Here is a 22,533-nt window from a genome sequence, read left to right on the forward strand (position 1 = left end):
ATGTACAGTGAAGTGAATACCTATAACATGGCGGCCTGTGGGATTGTGTATTGTGGAACCGTACGTAAGCTGATAAATTTGATGTCATTAGTTAAATAGTGGTCGGAAAATCGAACTGAAATTGTGTGCGTATAGAGCAGAGATGATTTAAAATTTGCCTGTCAAATTTGACAAAGATCCGTCCCAAACTCACTTCATGAAAATTATTTATGCTACACTAAACTAGCATGTAAGTCATTGGGAATGACGTCAAGTGGCCCAATATAACTGGCACGAATCTGTATATGTCGGCGGTCTGTAAATAATCGAGTCTGGATCAGACAATCCAGTGATCAACAGAATGAGCATCGGTCTACCCAACGGGGGTACGATGACATGTGTCAACCAAGTTGGTGATCCTGACCAATCTGCCAAGTTAAGTCGCCTCGTACGACAAGCATGGGTTTTTGAAGATAAGTTCTTATACGGATCTTCACGGGTCTCACAATTCATGAACTTAGCGTAGGGCATATTTTAGCTCGATTTGTTTTTAATGCCAAAATAGTCATTTTGATCTCTTCTATCACACATGATAAAGAAAAACAAATCTCCCAAACAACTTACCAGGAGTGTCGATATTATACATTTGACCGGGACAGTTCAACGAGGAGGGTTCAAACATCGTGTTCTTGTTTCTGGAATAAATACATTCGTGAAAAGGATCACTGAAATATGCAAGAGAGTGAAACCTTCTTTGGTCTCTAATTCAAATGTCAGGATAGATATTTTTATATCAGTTTGAAAAACGAGGCATATTCAATTACCTTTGTAACAGGAAACATCAGCGTCTTCCTAAATTGATATCCTCTATTAAATGACATTTGAAACTGTACACTGAGAATTGCCCTTTATCATACTCTTTAAATTAGTTGTAAACAGCTGGGTGACTGCACTTGCATTGTGCAAAACTGATGTAAAGTTGACGTAAATGCCATAATTCAATTTAATCAGACATGAAAACATAATCTCCAGAGTCTTAAAACAAGAGATAGGTTATATGCCCAAACAAATGACATTAGTATCTCGTGTGTCACATGGGGAGCAACTCTACGTCGTGCTGAGATTATCGAACTCCTGATTGATAACGTGCGGAAGCATTCTTCGCCATTCCTCTTGGAGATCCCGAACAAACTGTTGACCATTTCGGGGAATCAGGTACTAATTTGGCAACCTAAATGGTTCCAGAGATGGTCCAATGATACGTCATGTCCACGTGACCTTCCAGGCCGAGGCATTACGTTGACGTTGTTTCTCAGGAGGAAATCCGTGATAATGCGCGGACCTTGTCTTGCTGAAAGACAAGTTCTAGTTGTGAAACAGGAACGGTAAGGCAACAGGGCGCACTGTCTAGTTGATGTATACCCTTTGGGCATTCGTATTCCCATCGGTCTTCAACTGGGCACAGATGCCACCATACATTATGACGCCACCACCAAACGGTTCCACCTTTTGGACGCAGCTACGTTGCCCTAGTTCTACGTTGCCTTTGTCGGCCACCATACCTGCTACAAATATGCACTAGCTCTATGCTTACGTACGTGCTAAAACATTTGGAGGAAAATAATGTGTTTGTGTGTGTGTGTGTGTGTGTGTGCGTGCGTGTGCGTCTGTGATTGATTACTCTGGAACAGCCTTCCTATTACTATCAGAGAAATAAACTGTAAAGACTCTTTCAAAAAAGTTCTAAAAACCCATTAATCTCTCATAGGGTTATCTTACTCTCTCTTTTTCAGCGCCGTTGAGCAAATACTTTGGAGGGCGGGGGGGGGGGGGGGGGGGGGGGGGGGAGGAGGGGAGATGCAGGCTCTATATAAATTCATCATAATTGTATATAAATTCATTATTTTTATTGCTTCCATGTCAAATGTGATCAAAAAGATCTGTTCATATCCAACACATTTCATTCCTAATTTTAGTGTCGTTTCTTTTACCCGTCAGTTTATTTGTTGTGCTAAACTCATGTATTGTTAATAATTTAATATTCTCGATTCGCTTAAATCAATAATGAATTAAAGCGGGTTTTGTTGTCCACACTACGCTGTTGCAATATATATTGTATTGAATTACTAGACTGATTGGATTGAATCGATTTCCGTGTAATGACCAGCTTAAGGTGAAATAAATATCTGTCCAATGATGTGAATACCAGGTTGTGAGAAAAACTGGTGTCCACCTGCTCATATCTCAATGGCCTAAACTACAGTGACAACTAAACTCAAAGAACTCAAGCAGATCGGATGGTGCAGCTCATTATGCAACAAAGACTGTTTGAGATCACTGTTAAAATATGAATAAACACACACAAAATGTAATCTTCTTTGTGATTACATGGAGCAAATTGAGTAGAGAGCATCACAACTAAAAACTAATAATGTTTAGCTTCACTGTTAGCTACATGGTTCTTCTATTGAGTGGCCAAACAGTTGACACAAAGATCAGTGCAAAATTGCTTAATGAAATGTAAACTTATTAACAACAACTAGAGTAAATATCCACAATATGGATTTCTGTTACTATTTGTATATTTTTGTATATAATTGTGGGTACATCTTCTGCACCATTCCGTAACATATGAATCACCTGAGAGGCACTACGCTGTGAAAAATATTTATTATTGATTTGATAAAAACACATCTGTGTAACCACAACAATCGACTAAACAGACATTAAAAACAAATCTATGGGTGAAACGCGCGCAGAAACAGTTTTTAGCGGTCAGCAGCCAGCTGCTCTTCAGTCATTGGAGGTAGAGATTGTACCTATCCAAAATGGCGTCGTTTTCAGAAAGTGACGCGAAAACCGAAAGACCAGTCGCCAGTTCAAATGTAAGGAATAATTACCAGATTTCTGGATTAGTACAGCTACAATTCTAACATTCATTGCAATCATTGCTAATGTATGTTTTATATTCCACGAGCAATACGATGCAATATTTGTCTGAAAAGAAGGCGAAACCGGTCCTTTGTTCGTTTGTTGTCTAACTCTGGTCTCTGTAAGAGTGTGTATGATTACGTGTACCTTCTGCCACCTATGAAAGCAAGCAGGTTTACATTTGGTTTGGTTTAGGATTAGGGAAAGATTTAGGGTTTTCATTATCTCCTTTCGTGCCCCGTCTTCTCTTTTAAGCTGTTCTAAATCTATTTGAGCTGAAGGGGTCGTTGTTGGCACATGTATATCAGATTTGTACCTCAGGTACTTTCCTGTATGCAGAAACGTAGGGAGTACTGCACTTTACCGGGAGATATTTTCAGTTTAATTAGCGTTCCCTCAAGATTAGAAAGGGTACCAGACCCTAACTCCAAGCCCTATCACTAACCCCAAACCCTAACCCAAAGGATCTAAAAAGGTGTCTAACCCTAACACCAAACCATAATGCTAAGGATCGTAAAGGGTGGAGGTGCTATAGTGAGATACTTGCTCAGCTGTGTTGCACCATGTTAACTATATTCTAGCCGAAATGTATCTCAACAAGTTCAAAACACAGAAACATACCCGGTACGTTACATGGATGACGAGTCCATAGTTCTCAACCCAAAACTGAAACCATGTGTAGGTGCTCCCATTCAGCTGATTGCAAATGGTATTGTGCTCTGCGAAATATCCGTTACGGTATATGATCATTTCTCATAGAACATTGTAGAACGCAATCAAATGCATCAAAACAACTGTATGACAGTTCCAGTCAAGACAATAACACACTGCGGAATAGAATCTTCCAAGGGTATGCTTCAGTATTCCAGTTTTGGCCAGTGTACTTTCCTGTATGCAGAAACTTACCAGAGGTACATAGAGTACATAGTACTCGTACCTCTTCAGTTCTAATTTAAGTAGATTTTTGAAGATTGATAATTTATGGGTGGCCCGGATGGAAACCTATGAATCCTTTCTCAGTTATAATGTATACAGGATAAACTATTTTCCATCCAGTGAAATGTGCCATGTAATACAATTATTATAGTTGTCTGCATCTATGTAGTTAAACTTAAGCACATTGTAAATGTAACAGTAATTAAATTGGCTTACAAGTCATTTCATAACACAACATGTTTGTTTTATTTAGTAGTTATCATGATTACCAATGTATCATTCAATGTTCAAAGGAGGGAGAAACAACACTTGCAGCAGTACAGGATTATCAATCTCTGGATGTTCCACAAACAGAACAGTCCAGCGATGACAATACACTCCAGAAGCAATCCACGTCAAAAGAATCTGAAATTGAATCTGCAGCTGAAAAAAAATCTGTGACTGATTCAAGTGAAACAAAAGGAAGTAACCCTGTAGGAATTCTTGGCAACATTGTGGACTATCCAATCACTCCTGAAAGCTCAGAAGATGAACAAATGGAGATAGGTTCGGTTGGTCTGGTAAACAAAGAGAAAGAACCAGAACCACAGACACAACATGAAGTAGATGTAAGTGTAGAGACTAAACCTGACAATGTCGAAGGACAAGAACCTCTAGAGGAGGTCATAGAACATAGTACTGAATCAGTCCAACAGACGTCTGTCGATGATAAAATGCCTGAGTGTATAGAAACAACAGAGACTAGTGAAAAGGTTCCAGCAGGAGACAGTGTGACGGAAGGTGTTAATTCTGATAGTGACTGTCTTGAAGCAGAGCTTGCTACAGATGATCAAACAGGGTGTAGAGAATATTCAGAAAAGGTAACAGAGAGTACAGAACAAACACTACGTGAAAAAGAGAAAGAAAAAGAATCTGAAAGTAAATCAAATGTTCATGGTGAAAATCAAGTCAAGGATCATAATGATTTTGAAGAAGTTCAAGTTGAAGGGCCAAGAGAAGGATCTCAGGCTGAACCAGAACTGGAAACCAAAACAGCAGTAGACGAGGCAGAAACTGTTTCTCAAGGTAGTGCAGAGTTTCAGCCCCAAATAGATGAGAAAACTGAATCAATAGGAATGGATAGCACCAAGGGTGAGGTGTCTTTAGTTCCTGAAAGTGAAAGTGAATGTAAATCTGTTACTGATAAGGAAACTGTTCTTGACTCTAAGCCTGAGGCTATGGATGTAGATGGTGAAGAATCTAACCAGGGTGTAACCATGGAAACAGAACCTGTGGCAGCTCCAGCAGCAGGAACAGATGCAGAAGATGGAGACTCTTTATTACCTGACACAGATGTAGAGGTAAAGAGGACAGTTTCAAAGCCTAGCAGTTTTCCTATTACCGAAGCGTTCCTGGATGAGAATAGTCTCAGCCTTGACTGTGTGTTGGCCCTCAGTAGCACTGTGCCTGAAGGTGAGACTTCTGTGGACATTTCACTTGGAGGCAGCATCAATGCATGCAGTAAAGATAGTAAGGACTGTCCGACCCCAGCGAAGAGGTCACGCCCAGGCAGTGTGATGAGTGGGGTTGAACCAGATCCTGACTTGGATGATGATGGGTATGTTTATCATTAACATTATATGTACATGATTTATTATGTGATCTATAGTTAACATGGTGAATGCAGGATGTCAGAAGTCACAGAATTTATTTTCATATTCCAAGAATGCCAGGACCCACTGGCCATAGATTGAGAGATCACAGATTCATATATCTGCTTCATCAGCACGAGGGTGCTCACATTAATGCAAATCTTTATTCCCACTTTAAAATACTGTAGAAATTGACAGATTAATTGATATGTTTCTGATTTTGCTGGCTGTGTTCATATGCATAATATGTACTGTATCATAAACATTCTCCTCACAAAGCACATATCAATGAAAAGCGTTGAATCTGTTTTTCAACATGTCAGGCATAGCAGCCATATGGGAAAACTTATTTATTGCCATTACTCAACCATCTTTGTCCAAAATGTAATGACATTCAATCCATGGTGGATTTCATCTTCATGTGTTGCCTTGCATCAGTTTGGATTGAAGTATGAGCTTTAACCATGTTAATTGTTTTGATATGTGGGTGATGAATGTGTTGTCATGATAGAAATTTCCCAGCGGAGAACTTGTTTGAGTACCAATGGCCGCTGGATGGAGGAGAGTGGTACATGCTCCAGGAACAGATCAGTGAATACCTACAGATCAAATCATTCAAGAGGAAATATCCAGGTGGGTTTTTCAGACCTCCAAATTCTGTCATAATTTTTAAAAAAATGTATTTTATTTTCCAAGAAAGATGTGAATTTGTACATTGCAATGGTTTTTCAGATTTGTACCGCCGAACATGTGACAAAAATGAGAAAGACTTTCTACGAGAGAGGGGTGTAGTAAGTGAAACACAGTCTGACTTGGGTGAGTTAACACTTCACACTTAGCATGTCAGGTCCCCTATGCTTGTATGAACCAATACAGCCTGTGATTCAAACTACTGCTCCAAGTTTGAGTCACATATATTCCTTTTACTATATTAACATCAGCTTTGTACACATATGAGTGCATATACTAAGACTAAACTCTGCTGAAGATAATGGCTAGATGCAAATTTGGGCTGTTTAATACTGTTTGGGCACCAACTGTAAACAGTGATTAAACTTTGAAATCTGTTTTAGCTTGTAAATATGTGTTTTGTAAATATAAGAAATGCACATGGGTTTCAGTACTTTCAAATGTGAACATAATATTAACAAACTGACAGAAGGAAAGATTAACTCAAGTTGAGGATATAGCTTCAGATTCTCCTGACATAACATGGTCAATAGATAAATACGGTGTAGTACTAATATTAATACTTACAATAGATAAAAATATGCACCATCCTGCTAACAGTAACTAATTTTAGTAATGTAAACTTCAGGGTAAAGAGGTGTGGTAATGTTACTTGATGTTCAAGGTGTTTGGTTATGATATTGAGCTTTAACATTTCAAGTTTGACTTTTCCCTATGAAATTGATCGTTCAAATCTCAACTGGAGAGTAGTCATTGAGCACATGTATCCAGGTGTATGTTGAAGAAATGCTATCTTTTTTTTTCACTGAGCATTATCAGTGCAAGGTTCACATGGACAGATCCTCAGGGTAGTTGTCAGGTAAACATTACATCATAAAGGCCATTTGTATTGTATGCAGTTTGCAATATGAATAGAATATATTAGATCAAGATTTGGTATGGAGATTCCTGTCAGGTGTGCAATAAATATTTTGTTTAGTTTGTGTATGCAGTGATAGAAATTAACCTTATTTTCAGACAGGTCCTTTGCGCAAGTGGACATAGAAACTTAAGTGCTGTCCCAAACTGTTTTCTACTGGCCCAGTTAAAATATGATGCAGTAAAAGACTTATTTCATATTAACCAGCTCTAGTTAGGCAATTATTAAATGATTATGGTGAGGCTTTTCATCAGATATCAGAAGAGTGGATTCAGACAGAAGTCTTTTCATCTTTATGGACATGCAATGACACATACCATTGTCACTCAGCGTGCGACCACTAGCATGGTTCTAATTCGCCCAGACAAACTTCTACTCACCTTGGGGCGAGTGTTAATTTCTATCACCGTGTATGAAGCATTAAATACAATAATCAATGCACACAGCAGAATATGAGATATAAGCGTGTCATATCTAAGACATCTGTGAATTGATCTGTTTAGAACCGGAAGTTGGGAGTCATATCTATTAGCATTGATAAGCTCGCAGAATGTCAGCAGAATCAAGATATCATGTTCATTGTTTACATGTGCAGCATTTTAACTGAAACCTGATTACAACACATACATTTTAGATATTGCATTAATCATTGAAATTGATCAACATGACCATTTTGAAATATTTCTTCATGTTGATGAATAATGGTGTTTTCCTTTGCCATGATTCAAATAACGTCATTTGTGAGCATTTCTAAAAGAACCCCTCAGAGAATAAACATTACACCAGAGCACTGGAACCCTATGTGTTTTCATGAAATGATGTAACAAGATGCTTGTTTTCTATATCATTACCAGACAATACACCTACTTCCCAATCAGTGACACTCCCCATTGTGTATTTTGTCAATTTTACGTATGGGATCATGACCAAAATAAAACATCAGCGTAACGAAAAGGAATGAAGTGATCAAGGTTTTTAATGATAAGATCCTTCCAAAATTACTTTAAAAAATACATGACACAAGATAATGTTACATTAGGTATTTTTTCATTTTTGGAAATGTTGAATGATTCTCCAATATATCATGATAGTTGATAATTAAAATTATGATTTAAAAATCTCAAGTCAAAGGTGGTGTTGGGGTGTTATAAAATCATTGTGAAGAATGAAGGCAGATGTACATCAGATAATTTGTTTATTTTGAGAATTACATGAACTAACAAATCAGTGGTACTGATACTCTACACAAGTTTTTGTATTTTATTTATGAAAACTCTAAGTTCAGCCTTTGTATGTTTTTCCCCTTCTCTCAGATCTAAGGGCGACATTTAGTGTAAAAGCCACATTTTAACTGTTGTATATTCTGCAGATAACTAAACTTCTGATAGTTGGATTTCTTAATTTCATTACCAAGTGATTATATATAAAATTAGATGAATATATATACACTGGGCTCTGTCTCTTCTTATGAACCTAAACTCATGAGTTTTTATTATGATGTTTACCGTACTATTTAGTGTGTTATTACATGATTGATTTGATATTAATTATCGGTTAATATGATTAATGCTTGATGAATAATAATAGACTAACTGCTAAATACACTTACCTGCAGAGGGTGACAAGAAGCTGTTATCCGAGATAGAGAAATGTTTGATCTAAAGTACAAATAGCGAGGTATTTGTAGCCCTCTGATGATCACTTTGTGTGTAATTAGTGTGTAAATGGACTGAAGTGATGTACCCTCAAGATCGAGTCAAATTTCAGCCTTTGAATTAACTTGTTTTAATCAACGCATTCGGCATCATAGGAAACCACAGGTAGTTGCTAATGTAATTAACTTAACCTTTGAGCATCCGTGATTAATTGCCTTTAAGCACTGTAGGATGTATCTATCTTTTCAGTCCTGCTCTCTTAACCCCATGAAATGTGGCCTTTGTGTTTGTTTGTTTTAATCACAACGTGTATAACGATATTGGGGTTAAACCAAAGGTTTTGTCGCAAGGTTTGTTTCACTGTCTCCTTCCACTGTGTTTGTGTGATGCTAATCAATCTCTTGCTATGACCACGCTGTGACTGACGGGACAGTGTGCCTGAGGGCATCCTGCCACACTGCGCCAGATAGGGGTAGGGGTAGGTTTGGAGACTAGAGTTACCTCCCCTGCTGGACAAAGAGGAATTGAGTGGATTAAGGTGGCCCTCTCGCTGTGCTGATTAGAGGTTAGAGTGGAGTGGGGGAAATATAACAGTGCTTCTGTCTTGGCTTGTCATCATGTAATGGTGGATAGGGGTTGGAGTGATTGACAGCAAACATTGTTTCTCATTCTCACCATGCCAGTCAAACTGTACCACTGATGTCGAATGAATTTGGTTCTAAACATTTCTAGCAGTTGGTTCACAATACAATAGTCATAGAATAATAGACCCTTCATTGTTTCCAAAACTTTGTAGTAAGTAAGGCATCACTCTGACAAAAAAAAGTCCAAAAGTGACATCTACTGTAATGCTTTGATTTATGAAATGTGTTTAGAATAGAAACACTGAACTATGTTTTTAATCTTTGCAGGTTTGACAGCCTTGAGGAGTGAAGAAGTGTATGATTTAATGCACAAAGATTATGCAGAGAAATATAGAGTAAGTAACTTCCAGCTCCTCCATTCCAAGTATCGGTATATATTGGAAATGTTATAAGTGTGTGTGTTCAGATAATGATTTTGGCAGGACTGGTGAAAAATTTGACCAGCCAGTTGTGTGGACTTGTGATAATTTGATCTTGTTTATATACATCATGACAAATATATTAAATTTAACTTATTAGCAACTCGTTTGTTAAATATTAAATCTATTCCAGCAATACTTTTGGAGTATTTTTTGCTTTAACTGTTAAAGTATATTGTATAATATTTCCTTATCATGCTTATTTGCTTATCTCCTCTCTCTATCATCTATGTGAAAATAGTGGAACACTTGAAATCCCTCTAAGTCCCCTTCTTTTGAAGCGGAAGTACAATCACACTCACCGACAGGTCACATGACCAGACCTGTTTGTCACTCTCTCCTCCATCGCCCGACGAGATCGTTGGAGTCAACTTGAGTTCCTATACAGCGTTTAATAACCTTCATATTTCAGTCCTGTACACAAAATTTAGGGATATATGGCTTTGGGCTGTATTAATTATCATTATGATATGAAATTGTGGATGAAAATACATATTTTTTATGTTGTTGAACATATATTTCATCATGTGAGATTACTAAATACTTTTACGTAGACTTTCTGGCAATTCGATTCTTATTGTATCTGGTAACCATGTCACTTGGGTAGCCTTCGGGATAATATGGAGACTAGGTCCTAGTGCCAGAAGAGGTTGTCATCAGAATCAATGTCATCTCAGCCAAAAAGTTGAAGTCATCTATGTCCTCTTCAGCTACTAGATACTACTAGATATATTACTGAAACAATGGACCAGCTCTTCTATGTAGTCCGTCTGAGATTATGTTGTCCATCCTGACGAGCAAGACATCTACAACAAATTGCAAGGCACAGCACTTCAGAGAATCAGCACAACATGCAGCATCTACTAGACTTTCATCTACTGCATCTACAATGACACTGCAACCTTCAGAGTGTCTACTTTATCGACGTGTGTATGAACACTCCTGTTCACTAAGATCTTCATCCTCAGCCATATTATCTTGATGCAGTTAAGGCAATGCACTGTGTGAATGCTCCCTTCAGAAAGATCTCCACTGTCAGCAGTATTGTTCACCATCAGCAGTATCATCTCAATGGTGTTTAGAGGATACACTCTTCATCGATTCATTGTCTCAGACGTGGTCATCATTCGTCATCTTCATGGTCTCCACACACAGGCCTGCGTGGATGATTTCATGGAATGAAGACCACTCTAGGGATGCATGCAGACATGACAATGAGTGTTCAGTGTCACATTACTGGAAGATTTGCTGAAGTCAGAGTTGAATCTGACACAAGTTTTACGTTCCGGGAAGGAAAATCTTCTGGACAGTGGCAGTGTCTTCTCGGTTTACTCTCTTCAGTGCAGCATTTGGTCCAAACGAAACGACTACAGCTACGCCCGTTACTACATTGCAAAGACTTATTTGACAGAGCTAAACTGTGCTACAAGGTTGGGATCCCCACTTGGACAACGAGGTTCCAGCAGGAATTTGGCCAAGCAATGAACACACTCTGCATGTAAACCACCGGGAGATGAAAGTCAACCACACTGAGGAACAGACCGCTGATGGTCCACACAACCACCACAGTAGCATTCTGCATAAATATGCAAGGGTCAGCATGATCTCATAGACTGCTACAGCTAACCTTTCAACTCTTCGACATTGTCAACAACTTAAATCTCTACATAAAGGCATGGCACATCCCAGGTGTATGCAACATCATGGCAGACATTATATCATGTCCATTACAAGCATCTCCAACAGTGGATTCAGGAGGCGTTTCGACTCATCAGTCAGACATTGTGATCACTGCAAATGGACCTATTTGCCACCAGGTTCAACACATCCCAACATTCTTATCTCTAATAACGGAGCCGTTTGCATGGGCAACAGTCTCACTCAGCATCTTATAAGATGGAATGAATCATTTATGCATTCCTGCCTCCAGTGGTACTACCGAAGGTCATCAGTAAGATAAAACAGAAGATGATGCGGCAACTGACTTTCGTCACGCCTGCTGGCCAGGGTGAGAATGGTGTCCAGTACTCATCAAGGAGCTAGAACACCCATCACTGAGACTCCCAGAATGGAACAACCTGCTTGGACATCGTACACATATGGATTGTATCAAAGCCTGCTCAATACATCAAGCATATTCTGCTAGATCGGCAAAAGGCAGTCACCACATAAATCTACTCGCTCCTTATACGATAATAAATGGCTGTGATTTAAGAAGCACATGGGCTTCACTGCAACGAAAACCACACATCCTCAAATAGTGGACTACGGAAGGTTCTACATTATTGACCTACTTAGTGGCACTCAGCTCTGTGATCACCAGGAAATCTGAGGTCAAGCTGAGGAAAGGGCCAGTTTTACTTGCCCTACTACACTCCTTAAGCAGGAAGACCAACAATGCAGATTTAAGGCAGCAGCTTGGAACTTGAATGTTGTGCTTCACCATCTCACCAGTGACACGAGCCTCTAGATTGGACATCTTTTGAACTGATAACACAGAGCTCTGGACTTCAGTCATACACGATTCGACACAGATCATTGTGAGATTGCACACCAAGGACTGCAGTGGGATTTTATCACCAAAAATCTACTGCCTGGACAACTGCTATGACAATTCCACATCCTGGCATTATACATGATACCGGGCAGGGTTAGAGTAGGGTGAGTGAGTTGTACTGATATGGCAACCATCAGAATCCATCATGGTCTGACCCACTGCTGAATCCATCGGATTCTGTAAGCAAATATGCTTGTGTCAGGATAAGGAAAAATATGTAATTATATGAATAAATTTGATATTAACCTGACTCATGATGTGTAGCCCTCCTTACCTTCCCACTCAGGCATGTTGGATTCTCTGTAATTCTCGTGTTGGGCTTATGGAATTAAGAGAGAGTGGCAAACAGTGACCAATGTGGCAGAAATGGGGAGGCTTCCTGAGGGTGAGCGTGATTGTACACCTGCTTCAAAAGAAGGGAACTTCAAGGAGAAGCAAATAAGTATGAGTCACGATAGGTATAAAATATTAATTTTATTCAGACAAACCCGATAAGGGACCATTTATAGGGGTGATAATGATTTTACGAGGGGTCACATATTTTGTTCGAGGGTGGGGGTGGGGTTGTCAGTAATTTTGTACACAAATATTGCAGGGGTCCGCAATTTTGTACATGATATTAAAACATTATGGGAAGGGGGTCTTTGAGAGGGGGAGGGGATGTCATTGATGAAAATAATGATCATCCCCTTAGCCACAAATTATGATTGGTGAATGGTCCCTAAATAACAGAGGCTTTTAAAACTCGTGAAATTAATTTTATTCTAGAAATTAATTTCCTGTATTTTTCTTCAGGAGTATGCTCATGTTCTGCATGAGAAGGAAAGACAGACCATCAACAACAAGCACAAGGAGTATGAAGTGGTATGTGTCAAACATCTTTGCTCTCATCTTTTAGTGTCACCGTTCCACCTACAGGAGCAACCATATGTTTTGTTTTCAAATTGAGTTGGCCTGTCATTTCTGTGGTAACAATGGCTAACTTGGTTGATACAGGAATGATATTGTAGAGTCAGTGTATAGGGACAGTCACTGAATAAAACTGTAACCAATGTTTGTTTACAACAAGATATTGTTTGTGATCAGCCAAAACTGGACAAGGGCAAGATGGGAGCGTACATCAAGAAGGCAGTGAAAGCCGCAGCTGACTTTAATGCTCAGTTCCAAAGAGAGAGAAGGGAGGAGAGGAGAGCATACTTTGATCTGCAGACTTTTGTAAGTGGACAAATTAGTGTTTGAAATAATTATGTAGCAACTCTCACATCAATATTCTTTGTTATACAGTGGAAACAGTCCTGATCGCAGCCAATATGACAAGCACTGAAAAACTGCCATGTCTTGTGATTGTAGTTACCTCCTTCTCCTGCAGAATTCTTTCATTTTCTTTGCTGTCATTCCTGATAAGCATGGTCAGTCTAAGTGGGAGTCCTGTCTCATTAAAATGAGATTTGTGGAAATTCAGTGTAGTTGTTATAATTCATTGCCCTGTGTGGTTGTGTGTAGATGGTGCATTACCCTGCTGGAAGGTACAAGAAGCTTCCTCCAGAGGCCACCAAGCCTGAAGCCTACCCTGTGTCTCTCATCCCAGGACAGTTCCAGGACTACTACTGCAAGTGAGGACAGCTCAGATAACATACTGGCGTGATTCATCTCAAGCGTTTTGTGGGCTGAAAAAATACAATTAACTAAGTCTCAGTTGACAGTTGAAGTATAATGTTTAAGATTATGAAACATTATTTCATCATTGCTGGAAATGTCATAACACTTACAAAGAATTTCAATTTTGATTCACATATTGGTACCAATTTGATGTCGCCTGCAGCAATAATGCTGGAATAATGAAAAATTCAGGACAAAATCATGCAGTAGTATAATACATGTGTTAACTGTGATGCTATGTCATGCACGGCCCATATTAAGTGTATCACTGCTGTTTTCAGTAACATAGCATGGAAAATGTCTTATTTTTTTCAGATACACTGCAGATGAGCTCCGCTACTTACCAATAAATACAGCTAAGTTTGACCCGCCCAAGAAAGTGACCAATACCCTGGTGAAGCCGACAAGTGACCAGGACTCGTCTGAGGTGGAGGACAGTACTGAGGTAATACACTGAGGTCAGCAGACATTTATGGGTTTGTCATCACCTCCTGATGTGTGAGTGTGTGGAGTCCTCAATGCATCTGCCCTTCTTCCCAATGGTCACCTCATCACATTGTCACCCTTACACATATGTGCCTCATTAATGCTATATCTACTCATCAGTCTCGAGGTCTAGTATCAGGGTCAACACATTTTGTCTTATTTCTGCCATAGGTTCCTAGGTCATCTTTTCTTATGTCTGCCACGAGTCCCAAGGTCCAGTAGCACCAGACAGGCATGGCCTATGGACCATATTGTGTGGCTTCTGTACAAGTAAGGTATGCCACAGCATATTACCAAAAGAAATCAAGATTTGTTTCAAAATAATTCATTGATCGTTTGACCAGTAACTAGAAAAACAAGAAAAGCTTTTCCGTGGTCCAAGACCTTGACCTTTCTGCAAGACAACATTTCAAACAGGTCTAGAAACATACACTTGGGAGCACAGGCACTCGTGTCATTGTGAGGATTAAAGATTTTCTGTTTCAAATATGAAAGTTTTGAGATAACCCCCAACTTGAAACGCTTCACAGTACCATATATCTAGACAAGGCCGGACACTTCGGTGTCTACTTTGCCAATTGCTACGCCACAATCGCATGCAATTGTTTAAAACTTCATCTCAACATAATTGGTGATTGGCCTATCGATCACCACTCATGACACCTACCAGTTCTTTGTTGTTATTTCTACAAGTTGACTGAAAGCCAATCTTGACCCTCAACTAAATGATCTTGGCACAAATGGCGGACGATATCAAACGTCGACCAATGAGAGGGCTTGGTTTGACCACACCCCCTTTATGCAGCCTTGCGTCCTTGCTATCGTCCATCCTCAAAATTTGCATATTTAAAAAAAAATCTTAATCCTCACAATGACACAAACCTGTGCTTGGGAGCAGGTCCCAGCCCTGTCATATAAGGTGCAGCAGTACATTGTGCAGAGGTTGCATCCCTTGTTCATTGTGCAGAACTGTATCCCTTGTACATTGTTCAGAGTTGTATCCTTTGTATGTTGTGCCGAGTGGCATCCCATGTACAATGTACAGAGTTGCAAATCTTGTTCATTGTGCAGAGTAACATCCCTTGCACATCGTACAGAGCGGCATCCCTTGTACATTGTACAGAGTTGCATCCCTTGTACATTGTGCAGAGTGGCATCCCTTGTACATTGTACAGAGTTGCATCCCTTGTACATTGTACAGAGTTGTATTCCTTGTACATTGTACAGCGTTGAATCCTTTGTTCACTGTGCATAGATGCATCCCTTATACATTGTACATAGCTGTATCCCTTGTACATTGTGCAGAGTTGCATCCCTTGTATATTGTGCAGAGTTGCATCCCTTGTACATTGTGCATAGGTGCACCCCTTGTACATTGAGCAGAATTGCACCCCTTGTACATTGTGCAGAATTGCACCCCTTGTACATTGTACAGTGTTGCGTCCCTTGTTCATGGTGCAGAGTTGCATCCCTTGGTCACACCAGAATCCTGGTTTACCTTGATTAGGTTTCTTGGTTTGCAAGAACCATACTCATGCATGTGTGTTTCACCAAAGTGATAAACTTTGGGCTCTCTCCCACATTAAGCTGACAAGCTGCTTATACTGTATACTGTTGATATTGATGAAAACAACTAACTCTTTACTGACAATGCATATTACATCCCCACCATTATTGTCGTCATGGTTATCAGAAACCTGTTTCAGAAAATTAATGCATATGTGTTTAAAGGAGTTTGGCTGTTTAACAAGGCACACAGTAATGTTAACAAATTTAATGTATGTTTTCATTTGCCATTATTACTTTCTGCAAATAAAGCCCCTGATGTCAGTATGCATATAAATTAGATGTCTTTTGCATTGTTATTCTAAATTTCTTACAGTTTATGCTTTGACTAATTGCTTTTGGAATTTTCTTGAAATAGAACCTTTCTCGTTACATCTGCCTTTCATTGTAGGACAAAGTAGGGTCGGCCTCCGAAGCGGACAGCGACGGAGATGCCAGCAGCGATTCAGACGGGAGTGAGTCAGAAGCTGAAGAGACCAAAGAGGAACCCCTGGTATGTATAGACTTCAGTTTGACTGAATACCAATACTTTCAGCACTGTTATTAACCTTTGACTACATATGTAGGTGAGCTACAGTGCTATTTCTGGAGATAAGCTGTTGTGAACTGTCCTCAGTTAGCTGTGAACTGACTGATGTGTCATAAGGCAATATTTCATTCATCTGTTCTGAACTGTTATCTTGATTAGTTCAGTTGGTAATATCAACTTTTCCACACCTCTACCATCTGTAGTACATATGGTCAGTGGCCATAATTGAATATTTACTCCTTGATGCTCTTGCTTACTATGACCATCTTCACCTAGGCTGAGCCACTGCCTGAGGAAAAGTGTCGTATCTGCAACAGCACCGATCCCCCGCCACCAGAGAAGAAGGTCCCTAGGAGAAAGAAGGTGAAACAGGAGAAGTTGGCAGCTGACGACCAAGAGATGATCAAGTGTTCTGAATGCGGAACTGTTGGTCAGTGGCAGTTTAACTCTTTCGCCTTGTGCAAGGGTCTTGCCATTTTGAAAGAAATTCACCTGGTGATATGTTATGATATTTACATGCATTTACCCTATACTTGCCACTAGTCTGACCTTTCTGTGCCTCCACAGTGGGGAATCATACACTTTTGTCAAGCACCTGTTTGTCTGACTTGAGTTCATTTACATAAATAAGAGCTGTTTTGACATAGGTGATTAGTACCTCTTGCAGAAAAATTAAGTCACTCACTTTCCCACATTATATGTCATGCCCCTGTATTAATTAATGTTTTAGGCAACATTTTTGAATGCTTATCTGGATGATAGCCCCTTTTGTACTTCCTTATGTTGATGTCCTGGTCACCCAGTCTCAATTGTATCCTTTAGGTCTTTATGCAGATCATGCTCTGCTCTGCCCTTGTCCTCCCTTGTATTTTTATCATGGTCACCCAAGCTCTAACATGTCACTTATCTTTGTGCAGATCACCCAAGCTCTAACATACATATCATGATCTGGTCGGCCCTCCTTGTACTTCCTTGACCATGTGTTTATGCCGATCATGATCTGCTTTGCCCGTGTTCTTCCTTGTGTTTATATCACGGTCACCCAATATCTATTATATCACTGTGTCTACATCCAGATCATGAATTGGTCTGCCCCTATTGTACTTCCTTGTATTTATGTCACAGGTCACCCAAGCTGCCTCGACTTGACCAATGCAATGGTGTCAGTGATACGCACCTATCCCTGGCAGTGCATGGAGTGCAAGACCTGTGTGGAGTGTATGGACCCTTATGATGAGGTCAGTACGTCAGCTTTCATTCTCTGCCTTTATACAACATATGTCATATTTAGGATTTCACTTTCTCAGTAAGAAGTGGAAGTCGCGGTGGATGAGCGGGTTAGGCAGCTGACTTTGTGTGCTGGCGATTAGGTGTCTGACTCTGAGGGTGCCGGTTCGAATACCGGATAGGACTCAACCGAAAAAGTACTCGAATTTGTACTTTACTGAGAAAGTGAAATCCCAAATATGACATATGTTGCATTTGACCACTTTCTAAATGGCATTGTGTAATCATACTTATTCAGTATCGTAAATAATTATGTTTTTTCGCAAAGATATGTGAAGTGTAGTGATCATGGAATTAACATTCCTGATGCATCAGTTTGATGTATTAAAACATCAAAATGACTCGAAGGAGTGTATGAAATAAGTCAAAAACACATTCAAACATCAGTTCTGTAACTTAAAAAATGTTACCAACCCCGAAAGGATTTAACCAGACCAGATGAAGGAGAAAGCATATGCACCAAAACGTCATGTTGTTCACAATAAAGAAGTTGACATCCATAAATCTGGCTTTTCTTATGCTTTCCACTTCTAAATGCCCTTTAAAGATTCAGACCAGATCTGGTGAATTTTCCAGACCACGAGGCTGGCTACCCGAAAGTTTAGACAGTCAATCACAAATCTAGCCTGTCTCGGGCAGTCAGATGGGCCTTATTTCATACACTGCTTGACGGCTGTAAGTTTACTCTGTTTGTCAGGTGCAGATATTCAGTAAACTGTGAAAGTTGTAAGGTATTAGTTTAACAAAACCAGCATAAATGTAAAATCTCCTGATGATATGTGCAAATGCTGTGTGATTGTTGTAGGATAAGATGATGTTCTGTGACCGATGTGACAGAGGCTACCACACATTCTGTGTGGGACTGAGATCTATACCCACTGGCAGATGGGAGTGCAGGAGCTGCAAAGGAACAGAGACACCCAGATCAAGGTATTCGTCTAGGGAAACTAGCAGTGTTACGGGGAAGTACAGGGGATCTGGACTGTGGAACACCCTGTTCAGCCAGAAACATCAATAACCAACTGTTGCTAGGAACACTGTAGACATTTGCACAGTATGACATATCTCAGTACCCATGCACCAGGCCATGATATTGCCCTAAGTGGCATAAAACATTACTCACTCACTCACTCACCATTTCATATCCATTTATTATACATATTTTCTATAGATCTGGAAACTTCCGGATCAACTTCGATTTGCTAGAAATATTGATCCAGAGTCATTCTGTTTAGCCTTATTTATTTTAGTGGCTCTCAAAATCAATTAGTTTGTGTAAAACTGTGTCCAGAAATCTGACTACCTATTTCACTAAGCAGGGTATAGGTGCATGTAAAGTATGCGAGATACTGCATCTTGTTGTACACCTATGTGAACCCTGGGGACAAATATAGGTTCTAGAAACTTAGGCATGATATGAGAAATGATTGGATGATAAGGCTCAGTGATTGTGTCTCATATTGAATGGATAAATGCTCATGACATCCAGCATGTAATTGGGTGGTCCTGCCTGTATTACTTACAGACTGCTTTAGAAGACGTATTGCAGAGTGTGGTGTTATAACAAACTTTTCTATCTCTAAAAGACAAGCTCTGGTATCCAATTCAAATCAATGACACTGTAGCTTACTATTCTTTTGTTCTTGCTTTCAGAAAGAGGACGACCACTGTGAAATGACCACTTCTGTTGCTCAGCTTTTACTCATCTCAAAACATCAACATCAATATTCTTTTCATCACAGTGCTTGGCAGCTACAGTATTTATAAACAATGAAATAAATTCCTAAATTGAACAATACTGACACTGGTGTTTCATCTTCAATAAAACAGTCAAAGAAGGAAATATGTTTCAAACACAGTTTGAGACATTATACAATTATAAAACTGCTGAATAATTTGAAATGGTTTCATTCCCTGGTTCAAATCCAAGATTAGCCAAAATATATATCTCAATTTGTCATGACCATATTGGAAGTGCATGTTTGAACAACTTTAGGTTTTCCTGCTCCATTACACGGACAGGTTGTGATATGATAGACTCAATGTTTACAGCAGCATTGAATTAACTCTGGAAATGCAAAATTGTTTCATTCTACTGGAAAACAACATATGTTGGACGGGCACAGAGAAATTGCTTACACAAAGTAGGTGGTGCTTGGCACTGAGCAAACTCATTTGGTTTGTTAAAGATAAAGCAGATGTAGGCTAGTGCATGTGTAGTGCATGACAATGAAATTGATTCCACGCCTTACTCATAACTCTCACGTGGTCGGTGTAGCAAGTCTGTAATGTACTTCACTTAATTGCGGACAACCTGGGGCCCCTTCACTCATAGAATGGATAAATAGAATTCTGGATAAACAGACACTTTGAACTTGCCACTTCCTTGTGGACACTGTTAAAACTTAGCAAAGTCATTTGCAGTAAATATTGTTATACAACTAAACATCAGGATTCACCATCAGTATTGGCAAGAAAACATACAGGTGCTGCACAATATGTATAAGATGCATGTTATTTTACTTCCATTTCTGTAAACCTTCACTAACCATTCAAGTGGTTTGCATCATATATTGCCAACCACACACTGAGGTGAATTTGTATCTTTCATTTCTGATTGGTTCGTTATAATGAGCAGTATAGCCAATCACATTTTTTTATGAAAATCAAATACTGCAAACAACAGAACTGTTTGTTTTGTTTGTTGTTTAATGCTGCACTCAGCAATATTCCAGCTGTATGGCAGTGGTCTGTAAATAATTGAAACTGGCCTAGACAAACCAGTGACCAACAGCCTGAGCATCAATGTAATTGGTATACAATGATGTGGGTCATGAGCCTGGCTACCCAACGTTGTTTGTCACCTCTGACAACAAGCAATTACCAGTTCGAACCCAGATCTACCACAATATTGTACCAAGGAGTTTATTGTAGGTTCAGTAAAATGCAAGTCTTTGGAGGTACAGAATTTTGTGAATTTTCACCATGATATCCTGAACAGATATGACATTTACTTGTGCAAATACACACTGATAGTTCTCCCTGATTTGTTTCAGTGGATGTGTGTCAGTTCTTACATATTTGTTGTGTCCGAAGCTCTCACAAAGTATTTTTTCAGTGATGCACTGATGTCTTCAACCACACACACTTTACTATGAGAGCTCTTTGCTATGCTCAACAAGAAAAATACAATGGCTGCTGCATTATTTTACCCTAACTGGTCTTGCAGTGATTAGCTGCCGAGGTTTAGAGATGCCATTTTGAGTTATTATCCTAAAATGATGATTGTTGTTTATTTCATTGAGAAAAATGTGAGTGAGTGAGTGTGGTTTTATGCCGCTTGCAGCAATATTCCAGCAACATGATGGCAGGGAACACAAGAAATTTGCTCACTCTTCTGTATTTTTGCAATATACCCCGCTTACAGGTGAGGTACATTGCAATGTATCCGCTGGCAACTCATTCGGTACTTTGTGGTAGTACTTCTTTATCACAAGTAACATTGAAACAAGCACAGTGCATGAAAATTACCAATGTTTTGCAAATGCAAATTGATGGAAGGGAGATAACTCTAAATTTGTTTTAGTTGTGCTTTCTGTAAAATCTAGCGATGGCTACGAAAGGATTTTCCATGCATACCAATAAATAAATTTGATGAAACGATCATATGTAGTCCCTGTGAATTTTAAGAAGGGGACTTACACCGCAGTGATTTAACTAAGACAATATCTGCAGGAAAATGAGCAAGATGCAAGATTCAAATTGTTTGATTGACACACACTGGCCGAAGTGTACGATCCGATACCCATGCTTCAAACAGTTCAGAATTAACATTGAGGTGTTCGGTAAGATAAATACGTTGTCCAGTGGTCCCTCAGGGTCCATGGGTTGATTTACCCTTGATGTCTGTTTATGTTGCTGAGCCCAAGGATACATCAACCCATGCCCCGCTCATGACCAGTGAACAACTTTTAATATCATTTCATGTTTTATAAATTCATACCTGAACTCCCCTTCAAAATATAGACTCAGCGGAGGCAAGTGTTAACTATGGGATAATATTCATGTAACTATAGTGTTTGATTTATCCAATGAAGGATGGTGTCAGGAAATAATTCTCAGATTTTAGCAACTCTTGAAATAAGTGAGAGTGAGTTGGGTTTTAAGCCGTTTTTAATAATAATCCAGCAATATCACAGTGGGAACACCAGGAATGGGTTTCATGATACAATGTGCCCACTTGGGAATCGAACACGGGTCTTCAGCGAACGTTTAACCACTGGGCTACCAGACTACCTCTTCAGGAATAAGGTGTAGACGTGTCATGTTATGAAACAATTCATCTCTATGCATGTCATATATATCATTATAAGACATGTCTTCAGCCTTCAGTTACAGCACATGTGTTGATTGTTGTCTTGGGACTGTTAGGTTCATTCATTATTATAAAGAACTTTTGGCGTATGTATTCATTTCGTCACACAAGCATATGTGAAAAAAGTATTCAAACTTACAATTAACTTGAAGTGAATAACGGAAAACTGGTGACGTATAAAACACGGCACATCTAAAATGGAATAATTTGTCAGACTACGTCAGCTATGCACACAGTTTAGAATCCAGTATAACTGATACGACTCTATCC

At 39.3% G+C, this 22,533-nt stretch overlaps 1 protein-coding gene across 2 annotated transcripts; it reads left to right on the forward strand.

Annotated features, from left to right (window-relative positions):
* Positions 1-2,774: 2,774 nt before the first annotated feature.
* On the forward strand, positions 2,775-19,684 carry LOC137294112 (PHD finger protein 10-like). Of its 2 annotated transcripts, none has more exons than XM_067825066.1 (14): positions 2,775-2,864; positions 4,140-5,443; positions 5,989-6,110; positions 6,210-6,293; positions 9,653-9,720; positions 13,157-13,225; positions 13,448-13,576; positions 13,865-13,974; positions 14,336-14,465; positions 16,464-16,565; positions 16,878-17,031; positions 17,727-17,839; positions 18,694-18,818; positions 19,542-19,684. In XM_067825066.1, the coding sequence occupies exons 1-14, from the start codon at positions 2,808-2,810 to the stop codon at positions 19,564-19,566; spliced, it is 2,592 nt and encodes an 863-aa protein (XP_067681167.1). In that variant the 5' UTR covers positions 2,775-2,807; the 3' UTR covers positions 19,567-19,684. The 2 variants fall into 2 exon arrangements, 1 of the variants encoding a protein (XP_067681167.1); XR_010957507.1 differs by having other exon boundaries at positions 2,782-2,864; positions 14,336-14,478.
* The last annotated feature ends 2,849 nt before the right edge of the window (positions 19,685-22,533 follow it).

The sequence above is a fragment of the Haliotis asinina genome, chromosome 8, assembly GCF_037392515.1.
Source record: "Haliotis asinina isolate JCU_RB_2024 chromosome 8, JCU_Hal_asi_v2, whole genome shotgun sequence".
NCBI classification, from domain to species: Eukaryota; Metazoa; Mollusca; class Gastropoda; order Lepetellida; family Haliotidae; genus Haliotis; species Haliotis asinina.

Excerpts from the sequence above, each read along its gene's own strand:
- LOC137294112 (XM_067825066.1), top strand. The coding sequence starts at position 2,808 with ATGGCGTCGTTTTCAGAAAGTGACGCGAAAACCGAAAGACCAGTCGCC. Across the intron at positions 2,865-4,139 it reads GACCAGTCGCCAGTTCAAAT|GAGGGAGAAACAACACTTGC; the intron begins GTAAGGAATAAT and ends CAATGTTCAAAG. Across the intron at positions 18,819-19,541 it reads ACAGAGACACCCAGATCAAG|AAAGAGGACGACCACTGTGA; the intron begins GTATTCGTCTAG and ends TCTTGCTTTCAG.